The 14,110-nt window shown below is 34.9% G+C and overlaps 2 protein-coding genes across 2 annotated transcripts; one reads left to right on the plus strand and one right to left on the minus strand.

Annotated features, from left to right (window-relative positions):
• Window positions 1-3,038: 3,038 nt before the first annotated feature.
• On the plus strand, window positions 3,039-4,519 carry LOC133322653 (NADH-ubiquinone oxidoreductase 49 kDa subunit). The gene has a single exon (XM_061531617.1). The coding sequence runs from the start codon at window positions 3,077-3,079 to the stop codon at window positions 4,496-4,498; it is 1,422 nt and encodes a 473-aa protein (XP_061387601.1). The 5' UTR covers window positions 3,039-3,076; the 3' UTR covers window positions 4,499-4,519.
• A 1,021-nt stretch (window positions 4,520-5,540) lies between these two features.
• LOC133322652 (ribonuclease H1) lies at window positions 5,541-6,754 on the minus strand. Its single transcript, XM_061531616.1, has 5 exons — window positions 6,702-6,754; window positions 6,385-6,634; window positions 6,039-6,316; window positions 5,708-5,978; window positions 5,541-5,642 (listed from the first exon to the last, which is right to left on the minus strand). Exons 1-5 carry the CDS (start codon window positions 6,752-6,754, stop codon window positions 5,541-5,543), a joined length of 954 nt encoding a protein of 317 aa, XP_061387600.1.
• Between the last annotated feature and the right edge of the window lie 7,356 nt (window positions 6,755-14,110).

Genomic DNA, 14,110 nt, shown 5'->3' on the forward strand with positions numbered 1-14,110 from the left:
ATTAATGGGTGGGTGGTGCAAAGAAAACTATTTTTTATTTGTTCCATTGGAAATGCAAAAAAGTAAGTCCTAAATAATTCAAAAAGCTGCGAAAACAAAATACTTGGGTTTGGCGTAGCCTAGCCTTGACTGAATGGATAATAAAAAAATTCCTATGGACGAATTCTTCGACTACTCCACTACCACTACTACACAAGGAACGGCTAGAAAAAGGCATTTATTAAAAACGAAGAAGAAGAAGCACTTCCAATGATGATGATATGCTAATAATATAAAAAAAATCTGGATTCGATTAACTATATACAGATATAGATATACTACAAAAAAAAAAAAAAAAAACAAACACGATGAAGAAGCAAAACTAAAATCAACAATAATGCAATTGTCTGCAAAAATTAGGGAGTCCAGAATTTAAAGCAATGGATCTAAGCAAACAGAAGCAAGGCCAGGCAAACAGTATTTTGGTACTTCATAAACTGAATGATAAATGGTGTATAATATTATTGCAAGAACAACAACAGCAACAAACAAACCAACAAAAATGAAATGACGATGCAATGCAACTGCCTCTAAAATTTGAATCGAATCATCTCCATATTAAATAACTACTTAATTAAGCTTTTTACACAAAAAAACAGCAACTATGATGATTAGTGTTTTTTCTTTATGTTCTATTTCTTACTCATATATATTTGTGTGTACTCCCTTCTTTCTCCATGCTCTACTATCTATACTATTCCCTATTTTCTATCCTCCCCTTCCCTGCTCCCCTGTATATCTTAGGTGTGTACTTTTGTTCTTTCATTTAAATTAAGTTTTAAAGTGTTAATTGTATCATTGTATTAAGTATAAGTTTAAGAATACAACAACAACAAGACAAACTATTTTTTTATTTCCATCCTTACACTACTTATTTCGTTCAAAAACATTTTTGTTACGGTTTGAAATACAATTTCAACAAAAAATATTTAAATTAGATTATTGTGTGTGTAAACGTGTACTCATTTTTTCGCCAATTTCAAAAATACAATAAATAATAATTATAATTCGATTGCAGTAGATAAAGGATATACGAAAGTAAAAAAAAATAAACAAAAAATATACATCGTAATTTTTTCTTAAACCTAACTTGTTCTTATAAATAAAAACTAAACGATTTAAGAGAATAATAGTTTCTTTTAAGAATATTTTTTTCTTAATTGTTTTCCTATATTCCAGAAACCAACGGTCCAGAATTTGAATAAAAGTTCAACTATATTCTCAGCTCCAAGTTTAAAAGCGACATCCTATGGAGTAACCGATGTCGAGTGTTGATCACCTTCATAAGGATCCATTGTCTTTCACACTGTGGGTGAATTCCAGAAACCAACAGTCCTAAAATCAAATAAAACTTCAACTGTATTCTAGTTTTCAAACAACATCCCATGGTGTAACCTGCATACGATCCAAAATAGTGCTGTAAGAATTGCTACCGCATATTTTGAATATTTTCTCATGAAGGTGATTCACACTGTGGATACATTCCAGATACCAAATAAAAATTAAACTGTCTTTAAATTTCCAAGCTACATCCTATGGAGTAACAAAATAAAATAGTGCTCTGTAAGAGTGTAGATCACCTTCATAAGGATTATTGTCTTTTCATAAAGGCGATCCACACTGTGGATGCATTCAAGAATCTGTTTTCAAGCTCTTGTACGTTCCCAAGCGAAATCATATGAAGGTAACCCTGCAAACGATCCCAAATAGTGTTCTAAGAATTGTTACCGTACATGTTCAGATGTCGAGTGTGGATCACCTTCATACGGATCATTGACTTCTCATAACAATGCGGGTGCATTCCAGAATTCACCCGCATTGTTATCAAAAACCTCATGACATACTCGACCCGCGAAAAAATCCCTTTACCAACATACTCCAGTTAACAGTGACAGTGCTCCCTAGATCCACTAATCGAGATGTCAGAATGAAATCCGGAAATTTTTTCAACAAGTAAAACACCAAAGCGAAGGCTTTGTTGCAGGTACATCCTCCTGTAGAGATGACGATGGAAACCTGAGGATCTGGAATGAGCCAACTGTGGAACTTAAGAACTACAGCTTCGAGGTAGTGAACTATTTTATATACCTCAGCAGGACCATAAACAAAACTAATGACATCAGCTTTGAAATCCATAGGAGCATAATGTTAGCCAACAGATGCTACTATGGTCTGAGTAAGCAAGGCCACCTTTTGGCAGACCAAACGCACACTCTACAAGACACGTCGGTCTTGTGCGCAAGACCGTTCTCCGAGATGTCTTCTACTTGATCTTTCCATCGGATTCGTGGCCTTCCCCTTCTGCGTGAAACATGACTTGATTCGCTTTTATATGGCTTTTGAGCTGGGGTATCTTCATCCATTCTCACAAGATGGCCTAGCCAACGTAGTCGCTGAAGCTTGATCCGTCTGACTATGTCGATATCTGAGAATAGACGCAGATCGGCCCATAGATATTCCAGAGAATTTTTCTCTCAAACACTCCAAGAGATGCTCCTCGGCTTGCTCTTGCACAATCTAAAATGTTTAAGACAATTTATTCCTTTAGATATTCCAACATTTTTGCCAGTTTCTGAGTATGTCAAAATTACAAAATCCATCCAATTCAAAAAAAAAAAAACATATGTTATCTACCCCCCTCCTGCAAATAAAATTTAATTAAATGCTAAAAACATATGATCTGCCATTTACAAGGCATGTTTACACGATGTGATGCTCGAGAGAATCCAAAGATTATTTTTTAATTTGTTTAGATTATTTTGAACGGATGAAAGAACGTTTTAATATAGTTGGTTAAATATAAATAAAAACAAATTGGAAATATATTAATTTGCAATTAAATTTTGGAAATTTTTTCAAATAAAATATATCACATTTTGTTCTTCAATTTCACATCGTGTAAATGCTGCGTAATGTTTCTCTTCGTTCCTACTGTCAACAAACGTCAGTGAACGAACAAATCTGTCAGTTACGACCCTGCAAAAAAAAAAACATACAGACAATAGTTGTGTGGTGTATTCGGTAGAACTCGTCAAAAATGGCTTTGTATTATGTAAATGCATTTTCAAAGCGTTTTGCATCCGTTGGACTTCAGCTGGCCAAGGCGGCCACAACACCAAGTGCTGGAGCTGGACAAGCTGCTTTGAACAGGCAACAGAAACGTGGTGCTGCAAAATGGTATCCCGATCCCGAATTTCTAAAGCAATTCGACGGCCCCGTCATGTACCCAGATGACATAACCTCTCAATGGAAACTACCACCATGGAATCATCAAGTTACACCGGTGGAAAAGTCCATTCGCAATTTGACATTGAATTTTGGTCCCCAGCATCCAGCTGCTCACGGTGTGTTGCGTTTGGTCATGCAATTGGACGGTGAGACGGTTGTGCACTGTGATCCCCACATCGGCCTTTTGCACCGTGGTACCGAAAAGTTGATTGAATACAAAACATACACCCAAGCTTTGCCGTATTTCGATCGTTTGGACTACGTATCGATGATGTGCAACGAACAGTGCTACTCGCTGGCTGTGGAAAAATTGCTGAACATCGAAGTGCCGCTTCGTGCCAAGTATATCCGTACCTTGTTTGCCGAAATTACGCGTATTCTGAATCACATCATGGCTGTGGGTACCCATGCCCTGGATGTGGGTGCTTTGACACCTTTCTTCTGGCTCTTCGAGGAGCGTGAGAAAATGATGGAGTTCTATGAACGTGTATCGGGTGCCCGTATGCATGCCGCCTACATTCGTCCCGGCGGTGTCTCCCTGGATTTGCCAATGGGTCTAATGGATGATATTTACGAGTTCGCCAGTAAATTCTCCGAACGTTTGGATGAAGTTGAAGATGTGTTGACCACCAATCGCATCTGGGTGCAACGTACCCAGGACATTGGTGTCGTTACCGCCGAAGAGGCCTTGAACTATGGTTTCAGTGGTGTGATGTTGCGTGGCTCCGGCATCAAGTGGGATTTGAGAAAACAACAACCCTATGATGCCTACGATTTGGTCGAATTCGATGTGCCCATCGGCACCAAGGGTGATTGTTACGATCGTTATTTGTGCCGTGTCGAAGAAATGCGTCAATCCTTGCGCATCATCGATCAGTGCTTGAACCAAATGCCAGCCGGTGAAATCAAGACAGACGACAACAAGGTGACACCACCCAGCCGTGCTGAAATGAAACAATCCATGGAAGCTCTCATCCATCACTTCAAATTGTTTACACAAGGCTATCAGGTGCCACCTGGTGCCACTTACACAGCCATTGAAGCTCCTAAGGGTGAGTTTGGTGTCTACCTGGTATCGGATGGTTCCAGCCGCCCATATCGTTGCAAAATCAAGGCTCCCGGATTTGCCCATTTGGCTGCCTTGAATCATGTCGGTCGTCAACATATGTTGGCCGATATTGTCGCCATCATTGGAACCTTGGATGTTGTGTTCGGTGAAATCGATCGATAAATTAATTGTTCTATTATAGGTAAATGCTACTACTACTCCACACACATACATACATACAACATGTGATGTTTGTTTGTTTTTCTTTTCTTTTTTTGCGATACACCTGGGAAAGGAATTCCAGTTTAAAAAATAATGATGATAATGAAATAAATATATGCCACGAATAGCGAAAACAAACGAAATATATCTTTAAGAATGGTTTTTAATTTAATTTTGAAGAACATGATACTGAATTGGTCAACAACTAAATAAAAAATGATGATTATAGAGTGTGATTCTAGTGAAATCGAATAATATTGAGTTTGTTTTGTTACTTTGTAGAAAACAATTCCGAAACAGTTCGATGATGGATGGTCGATGGAATGCTGTTTTCGAAATTAAAATTGGAAAGTCAAATAATTAGCGCTAAAAAGTGGGTGGATTTTGGATTGGATTTTGGTCGATATCGTTTCTATGTACTTGGATAGATTATGTGAAATATGGAAAATGGGATATATATAGCACTCCTACATAATACTGACCCATTAGTTGTATTTTGGAGGTCTTATATAGTAAATCGACATTTCGGTGTGTTAAAAAATCCATGTCCCATTTTAGGTATTTTGATTGTCTTTAGTGTATTCTCTTGATCTTGACCAACAAATAAAAGTAATTTAATGGAGAACATTAAATTATTTTTTAGTCCAAGCTTGGAAATATACAACTTCAGAGACATTACCAAAAGAAAATATTAAAAAAATCAAGCTTCGAAGAGTTTGGTCGGAGGAAAACATTTTTTAAAAGATCTGAGTTTCGGAAAAAAATATTTAAAAAAATTCACCCCTCGGAGGCTTGCCTAGAAAAAAATATATATTAAAAAAATTCAAGCATTCAAATTCAAAGATTGAAATCTCGGAGGCATGCCTAGGACAATTTTTTTTTTTAATTCACACCTCGGAGGCTTGCTTAGAAAAAATATATAATATAAAAAAACCAGACATCGGAGTTATTAATATTAAAAATTAATTAGACAACAAAATACAATATTTTTAGGTTTTTTATTTTATTTTTTCAAATGTAATCTTTTATAAATTTCCGAACCCTCACGGGCCAATTGATCGGCCATTTCATTTCCCCTTATGCCTTTGTGGCCGGCAACATAATTCTAAAAAACATACCAGAAACAAACATTAATAGCAATCAAATGACAAGCACATTAAATGATTTTACCCATTTTATATCGATTTGACCATCACTCAATAGACTATCCAACTCCTTGAAGTCCACAACATTTTTCACGGGATCGCCATTTTTCAAACGCCAATTTTTAGCCTTCCAACCATTTATCCACATGGTAATGGATTTAATGAGAAACTGTGAGTCTGTGGAAATGCCAAGCTTTTTAATGCCCAGATTTTTCGCTACTTTAATGGCATAAATTGAGGCTTGGATTTCACCAACATTGTTGGTGACACGCCCGCCAACTGGTTTGCCAGCATTACTAACAACAGAAATCATTTAAATGTTATACAATTTTTTTAAGTGTCAAACTATATATTACAGTGGATGATTATCTCCAAACCAGACACCAAAACCGGCACAAGCATTCGCCTTGCCATTATTAAAGCACGAACCATCTGTATAGACTATTACATAGCCTTCCGAGTCAATATTAAATTCATATTTGCCAATGTGTACCAAACCGGACGTTTCACACACTGTTGACTCGTATTTACCAATTTTACCGGATTTAAATTGTCCACAATCCTGACTATCATTTTTGCGTTTAAGCGATTTGTTGGGTTGTGGTAAACCCTCAACTTCTTCTAAGGCCATTATCTGAAACGAAATAAAATAAAGCCCATGAATTTTATAAAAATCTTTGTTGATTGCTTTGCTATTATTACCAAATCTTCATCAGTTAGAAAATTCTCATCAAAGCTGTCACCATCACTTGGTGGCCAAAAATCTGCCACTTCTTTTTTGTCCGCCACCAGACACTTGGCATTGGAGCTTGAAGGAACTGTCGTTGTTGTTGCTGTTGTGCCAACACTTGGTTTGTGATAGGCATTAATAAATTCTTCTGCGGCACTTTTAGTGGGGAATTTTTTATATCTTGCTCCGCGATAACCTTTTATTTGTTCCTCACATTTTGCCCTGTTGTTAAGTTTGAATTTTTTCAATTAATTTGTATTATTTAATTTGGTGCTCTTTGTTCTCTTACCAAGTATCGAAAATTCCAACTTCTCGTCCTATTGCCACCGCATAAAAAGCCATATTTCTTCGTGCCGTTGTTATTCCGTTTAGGAAAAGTTTAGTCAGGAGCATTTATCTGGAAAATGAAATTCTTTTGGAGAATTTGTTTTGTCTAGCCGTGAATAAATAATTAAAAACAATTTTACACAATTTATTTTAAATTAAACAATAACACAAATGTAAATTTATTTATTATTTTATAGCCGGTGAAGGACTTGCGTCCCCCTTGTAAAAAAATAAATTACAAAGCGAGCGGCATGACACACAAACACAAATCAGCTGTTTGGCTCATTTGTAAATAACTGTAATAATCATGGTACAATTATAAAAGGTAACAGCAAATCCCAGCTGATTTGATTCCAACGTAATACTAGTGTCAATATGAATTTGGCAAATTATGTTTTTAGAAATCACCCAACAGGAAAATTGGGAACGCACAATTTGAAACTTTATTAAATGTGCTCCCGTATTCAATTTTAATCTGCCTGCTGGGAAAGTGAGGAAGCAAATCTTTCTTCAATATACTCGCTACTCCCAGCAATGGCAATGGCTCCATTATAGGAAAGATGTGGAAGCGATAGAAATATAAATTTGATAGATTTTCATTCATGTTTTTCAATTTTTATTTTGAGTATTCGAAAATATTTCATTTTCAAAATAAAAATAATTTGATGATAATTTGTTTGTTTGTTTACATTTTTCTGTCAAATGAGTTGACACTAGTAGAACTTACAACAACAAATCTCCAACAACTTCTATTATTATACATGTGTAATAATTACATATGGCCACACAATAATTTTAATGTGTACTATATATTCCAAGGTGCTTTTAGACAAAAAAAAACAACAACAACATGTAATTACATATCGTTCATTTGCTGCAAGACCGGCATAAATCAAAAAATCGATTTTGCAGAAAATGCGTTTTATATTGTCAATTTACTCACACTTTATATGAGACAGAGGAACTTCTACAACTTCTCAATCAGAGTGTGTAAGAGATATTCATATGCTTTTTTTACACAACATGAGGGTTATTATAGCGAACAATCGTGCATCATTATCTCGAAAATCGCGTTTTTTGAGTTATCCCTGTCTTGCAGCAAATGAGTGTTTTTTTCGTATGTGAAACATGAGGAAATCAGCTGTTAGTAAGGTTATGTTCGTTCGTTTACTTTCCCACTAACATTTACTCAGTAAGAATTTGCAGAGAGTAAATACGAATTTTTCATTTTCAAGAGAGAAAATTGCCAAAAGTAACCGAACAAAAGTAAAAACATTTTTGTTTACGTTTTCACACGATTATGTCAAACTGATTAAATATCAGCTGATGGTACAAGAAAATTCTTAGGGAGTAAATATTTCTTGTAAGTCTGCTTTTCCACAGGCAAATTTTTATTTGGCAAATACTGAGTTTGTAGGCGAGAGGGGTGCGAGGAAGAAAAACAAAAATTTGCCTGTTCAGAATTTGCCGTGCACGTTGAAAACAATTTTGTTGACATTTCCTTTTGAACCTATTCGCTTTACTGACACACAGCCGGCTTTTGTTTACAAACCTGTTGCTTTAATTTGTGCATGTGAAATTTAATTTTTATTTTTGCAATTTATATAATAAAATTTATAAAAACTAAAAAATATTAAAAAAAATCTTTAAAATGCAAACACTTTTGACTTTTATTATCTTTCTTTTGTATTTTGATTCGCAAATTTGGCAAAGAAAAATTTGCTAATGGAAAAGTAAGCGAACATTTCAAAAGAGAAAACAAAAAATTTGCCAAATAAAAATCTGCCTGTGGAAAAGCAGACTAAGAATTTGAAAATACTCAGTAGCACAACTGTCAAATCTGATCTCTCAATTCACTCTCTTTTATAAGATTTTTTGGTAAACGAACAACATTTTGTAATAATTGGTCTGTCCACGTACTACAAGAATCTAATATTTTTTACTACGATAACATTTTTTTTTATTATATCGAAAAATTGTCGTTGTAGTAAAAAATGTACATTCTTGAAGATACTGGAACATACATATAACATATCGGATATATGGAAAAAAAATATTAAGATATTTTTGCAGTATGGGAACATACAATCTGAAGCTATAGAAATACAGTGTTGCGTACCGCCTACTGCGGCTCCTGGTGGGGTTCCAACCAGCTCAGTCGGGGCACCGCTTTAGGGGTGAATTCCCAACCCTACCACCATCAGCCCTAGGGGTCGAACAATCAAGAAGGAAAACGGAAATAGAACAACAAACAACAATACAAAATGACAACACACATACGACCATAACGAGGGAATTTGGTGTCAATTATTCCCGCACTTCGCCCGCCCAACCTTGACCCTTTTCGTCCTAATAAACACTTAATTTTAAAGGGCCCCTGATTCCACACACACTCACCTTACTGCAACATCATCCAATCTTCCTCCCTCACAGAAAACAACTAGCAATTCATATTAATCTAAACATTTACATATAAACAATATTTATTAATTTCATTATTTTTTTGATTACTTAAACCTAACATAAACACTTAGTCAATATTCTGAATTCCTAACACCTAAAACTATCGATAAGTCACTGTTTCAGACTACCCACACAATCTATTGAAACGGCTCCTTCTGGCCACTCTATTATACTATTACCTCACCTAAAAGAGCTCTCTTAAGTCGTTATTGGGGAGATTACCATTTGGTCCCCAAAATAGGCAAATGCAAGTTTCCAATAAGATATTTGGGGTAACCCTACACTTGTCGCATTTGTTAGGCGTTAAAAATTCTCACAATTCAAAATCTTAGATATTAATCACTAAATACTAACACATAACACACTTAATCTAACACTTAAAATTTAGTAAATATATTTTTGTTTGGTTTTTTTAAATTTTTGTCATTTGGTGATTTGCTTGTTTTTAATTTTGTCTTTGATTACTAATTCATTTTTTTGTTTTACTTTCAGATCTCTCGGCGCTCAGGCTCTAGGCATTTAAATTTCGACAAAACAATGGTTACCTGGTTTCCAGATACTTATTTTTCCAGGATTTTTGGACGGACAGACACATCAATTTATTGGCCAACTGCGTTCAAGCTTGTGCTGGCGTGCTGTCTTCACTTTGGGCTTAACCGTCTTCCAGCCAACTATTCTACGGCTAAAACCATGCCACATAAATATTTTCGCCGAATAAGCCCAAAAAAAATCGGATGACCTCCTCCGTGCAACGACTTGGAGGGGCCAATGCTTGCCTTTTTAGTTGATGAGGATGTTGGCGAGATCTATACAAAAACACAAACATTCAAACACATAAAATATTACCGAATTACACTAACTTACTTTATTTTGTTCGCTCGCCGACATAAGGCACTCAACAATAAAAAACAAACACAAGTCTTAATAAATTTTGGGGATTTTTTTGTTTATCTTGGGGATTTTTGTTTTCTTTGTTTTGAAAATTTGTTATAAATTATAGTCTCTCGACCAAACACCAAATAAATTTGATCGAATTTTCCCCCCGTTATGCCTTTTATACCCCCGCAGCCAGATGCCATTTTCCCACTTTTCTGGGATTCTCGCGCATTTTCCGACATTTATCATTTTTCCTTTATCTCACCTCTTGATCCCTACATCTCGACAGGGTTGTATTTGCCAGGCCTAAATTTCAGACCAGATGGCAACGCATGAATTTCTCAACCGCTGTACTGAGCTTACTGTATCCGGCTCACTTTTTTCTGGCCGGCAGCAGCAAACACATCATCTCGGATAATTGCTGCCGGTTGTGTTTTTTTTATTTTATTTTTATACAAAAATTATATTCACATGCAACAAAACATCAACATGGCCAAGGAATCGATGGACATGGTGATGTGCATGATATTTTTTTGTTTGTTTAAAATTGCGGTGAGGAGAGAATATAAATGAATGGGCGACCAGCCCTTGGAATCCTGGTGTCCACGAGGAATGGGCATACATGGAAATGGAAACCGGCGTGGAACGCAAATCTACAGGTAAGCATTCACAATTGAACAATTTATCGAAGTATATTAATGATTTTCTTCTTTTCTTGTTTCAGAAAAACCATAAGAAATATTTTAGTCCGAAAATTGAATGTGCGTGTGTGGTGCCAAAAGTGGCGTGGGTTCCATCATTCATAGCTGTGTGTGTAACATAAAAAGTGGCGTGGGTAATATTACCTGTATATGTGTGTGTGCTACACTGGCCACTCATTCACACATAACCATTAAGTACATTCATGCCGTCTCATTTGTTTGAATGGATACACACATCCATTTTGGCGGTATTTTTATGGCTTGGCAGAAATGTATGCGGTTTACATTTATGTACACCACAATGTATGTGGTTTACATTTATGTACATCACAATGTATGTGATGTCAAAAATTGCGCAACTTTTTCGGAATGTTAAGCATTGGTAAGTAGATCTTTGCTATAAATTTTTACACATTTTTACAACCCTTTTTCATTTTCTTTATTTTTAGAAAATTGATTTTTATAATTCTGTTAACATAATGGAACACCTCAGGTAGTTTGGACCTTTGTTTATGGCCCTACAACCAGTGGAAAAGTCTGTGCTTGGCGACAAAACATTCATACAATTTGTTGCTAAAGGTGATGCTTAGACTGCATAATCCGGTAAGAAGTTAGAAAATGTTTGTTGATGTGCTGAATAATTTAAAATTGTTTTCTTTTCTTTCAGGTACATCCTCTTTGGGTTTGTGTGAAATATGTAGACAATTATGATGGTCATGATACCATAAGAACTGATTTGTTTTTTGTTTTGGTAAGTAAAACATTTTCTTTTAATAAAATTGTCTTTCCTTTTTACTAATTGGGTCGTTTTTTATTGCAGATATTTATTGGTGATATGCTTTGATGTGTACCCCTTCACATTTAAGATGGTTTCGAACAAACTGTCTTTGAACCAATCGGAATCACTGAAATGGTACACAGGAAGATTTTGGCTACCACCTTCGGTAACAGGTGGTTTACTATGCGGTGTGGGACGTGTGAATTTATGGAACGTTTGTGGACGTGATCATTTTTACAACAGGTAAAATATATTTCGTTTGTTTGTTCGTTTCAGACAGACCTATCTTTAATTTTATTAGTGTTTTTTGTTTGCATGGCTATATAATGTGCGTGTAAAAAATGTGGATATGTTTGTAAAAAATAATGGTCTGATCTACTAGAATTTTAAAAATTGATAATTTATGAGTTTATATGAACTGTGGGAATAAATGCGAGGAAATGGGTTGTAACCCATACCTTTTTTTAATAGACATTTTAATAAATTTATACTCCGCGCACATATTTCTACCTGTATTATTTCAAGATAATTTTCATTGTTGTTTGTACAAAATTTTACTAATGTTCCTTTTGTTTATTTTCAGTTGTTTATATATGCATGCAGAGATTCCCAATCTATTCAATTGGAACCATCCTGGATTTTCTTTGATAATTTCATCGGAATACTTTTATCTATTGGATAATGAAATACACGTTTTTGGAGATCACTTATCAAAATTGCAATTTACGGGTGAGTGTTTTTTTGTTTTTTGTTATCAGTGCATTCCATATTTATAAATCTATAATTGTGTATAAAAAGAAACTGTTTGTAAACAGTGTGACCTATAAATTATGATGGTGTTGTTTCCTCTGAACAAAAAACTCGGAAAAAATTCGCAAAAATGGACAGATTTTTTTGACAATATAAATCACGATAAATAATAACCATTTTGATTTCTTGAAAAGAGACAATGTTCCACATCTGCATAGTTCACGGAAATTACGTGTATTAGGAAAATTGGTGCCTGTTAATAATGTGTGTTATTGGGTTATTTTCACTTGCGAAAAAGATTAAAATTTTATGGAAATAGTTTATTGTGTATTTTGGCGATACAAGTATTGTTTATGATACGCCTGTCATTAGGAATGATGAAAATGAAATGAGGAAACATACGGATTTTTACACAATATGCTATTATGACTTTTTGTCGGTTTTTTATTTTTTTTTTTATAACCTCAGGTAGAATTTGTTGAGGATGTGATTTTATATGATAACCAAAAGAAAACATTTTTTTGTGATGTAAAGTGCCCGCAAATATGTTGCCACGTTTATTGCAGTCAATATTTGTTTGCAAATGTCACATGTTTATATGTGTTTATGTGATGTTAGTTCGTTGTGTGCGCTGTTATAAAGGTGCCTAGAAGTTGGTTGGTCATGGCTAGGTAGTGTTACTGCTTTGTGAAAATAAAGAGATTGTGTCGATTAGGGTATATCGTAATTATTGGTGATTCTTGGTATGTAGGTATTGTAAGTGTAGCAGGCAACGTGGGGAACTCCCACGCCCTGTAGTCTCAAAAGCCGGGCAATAAAGAAAATATTTTATAGTCTAATGAGATATAAAATCTGTTAATAATTACTGATATAATAATAAAAATGCAAAAGGGCAAAAAAAAATGGACGTTCACAAACATACATTTTCTTATACCTAATATTGCACTTACATAACTATATCACAGAATTATTAAAATTTATATCATTAGCATGAAAATTTTCTGAGGGTTTGTCGGAAAATAATTGGAAAAAATATTTCTTAGCCAAATATAAAATAAAATCTGTCAATAATTTCTAACATAATATAAATAAATGCAAAAGGGCAAAAAATGGACATACACACATACATTTTTAAACCTAATATTGCACTTAAATAGCTATATCACAGAATTATTGCAAGGTTTATATTTTAATATCTTTGGCATGAAAATTTCCCAATGGTTTGCCTTGCACTGTCTCCAGCTCATACATATTGTTCCCTATTGGCGTTTATGTTGTTTTTGAAATCTAACGATTCTACACTTTAAAAACTTTTTGCAAAATTTGGCGTTTATGTTGTTTTTGAAATCAGATAACATGTGATTTCTTCTATACACCTCTTGGCCTGGTAAAAATGTAACTCTACGTGCTCTTTGATTATACCTTTTTGCACAAAGGCCTGGTGCATATTGTTTTTAATCTTTTCTCGCATAATTTCCAGTTTATCGTTGTTGTGTAGTTGTTTTATTTGGTGATCAGAGAGGGATTTGAGTTTTTTGGCTAATTTATAATCTGTGCCACTTGTGAACATGTTATATCCGAATAAAGCAAAGAAAGGGTTCACGCCAGTCGATGAATGCACTGAGGTTCGAAGGGCTTGTTCAATTTCCGGTAGATATAAATCCCAGTCCCGATGGTCGTTCTCAACATAGGTTCTTATAGCAGCCAATACCGACTGGTTTACTCGTTCAGAAGCGTTAGATTGTGGGGAGTAATACGCTGTGGTTAAATGTTGTATTTTGTAATTATCTACCATTTGTTCGA

Source organism: Musca vetustissima, unplaced genomic scaffold, assembly GCF_032173495.1.
Source record: "Musca vetustissima isolate MV318-11 ecotype Yass unplaced genomic scaffold, APGP_CSIRO_Mvet_v1 utg13454, whole genome shotgun sequence".
In the NCBI taxonomy this organism is placed as follows: Eukaryota; Metazoa; Arthropoda; class Insecta; order Diptera; family Muscidae; genus Musca; species Musca vetustissima.

What these genes read in the sequence shown, in the direction of transcription:
- LOC133322653 (XM_061531617.1), top strand. Translation starts at nt 3,077, where the DNA reads ATGGCTTTGTATTATGTAAATGCATTTTCAAAGCGTTTTGCATCCGTT.
- LOC133322652 (XM_061531616.1), bottom strand. Translation starts at nt 6,754, where the DNA reads ATGGCTTTTTATGCGGTGGCAATAGGACGAGAAGTTGGAATTTTCGAT. An exon ending in GTTGGAATTTTCGATACTTG is followed by an intron (nt 6,635 to 6,701) that starts GTAAGAGAACAA and finishes ACTTAACAACAG; the next exon opens with GGCAAAATGTGAGGAACAAA. An exon ending in GTCAAATCGATATAAAATGG is followed by an intron (nt 5,643 to 5,707) that starts GTAAAATCATTT and finishes TATGTTTTTTAG; the next exon opens with AATTATGTTGCCGGCCACAA.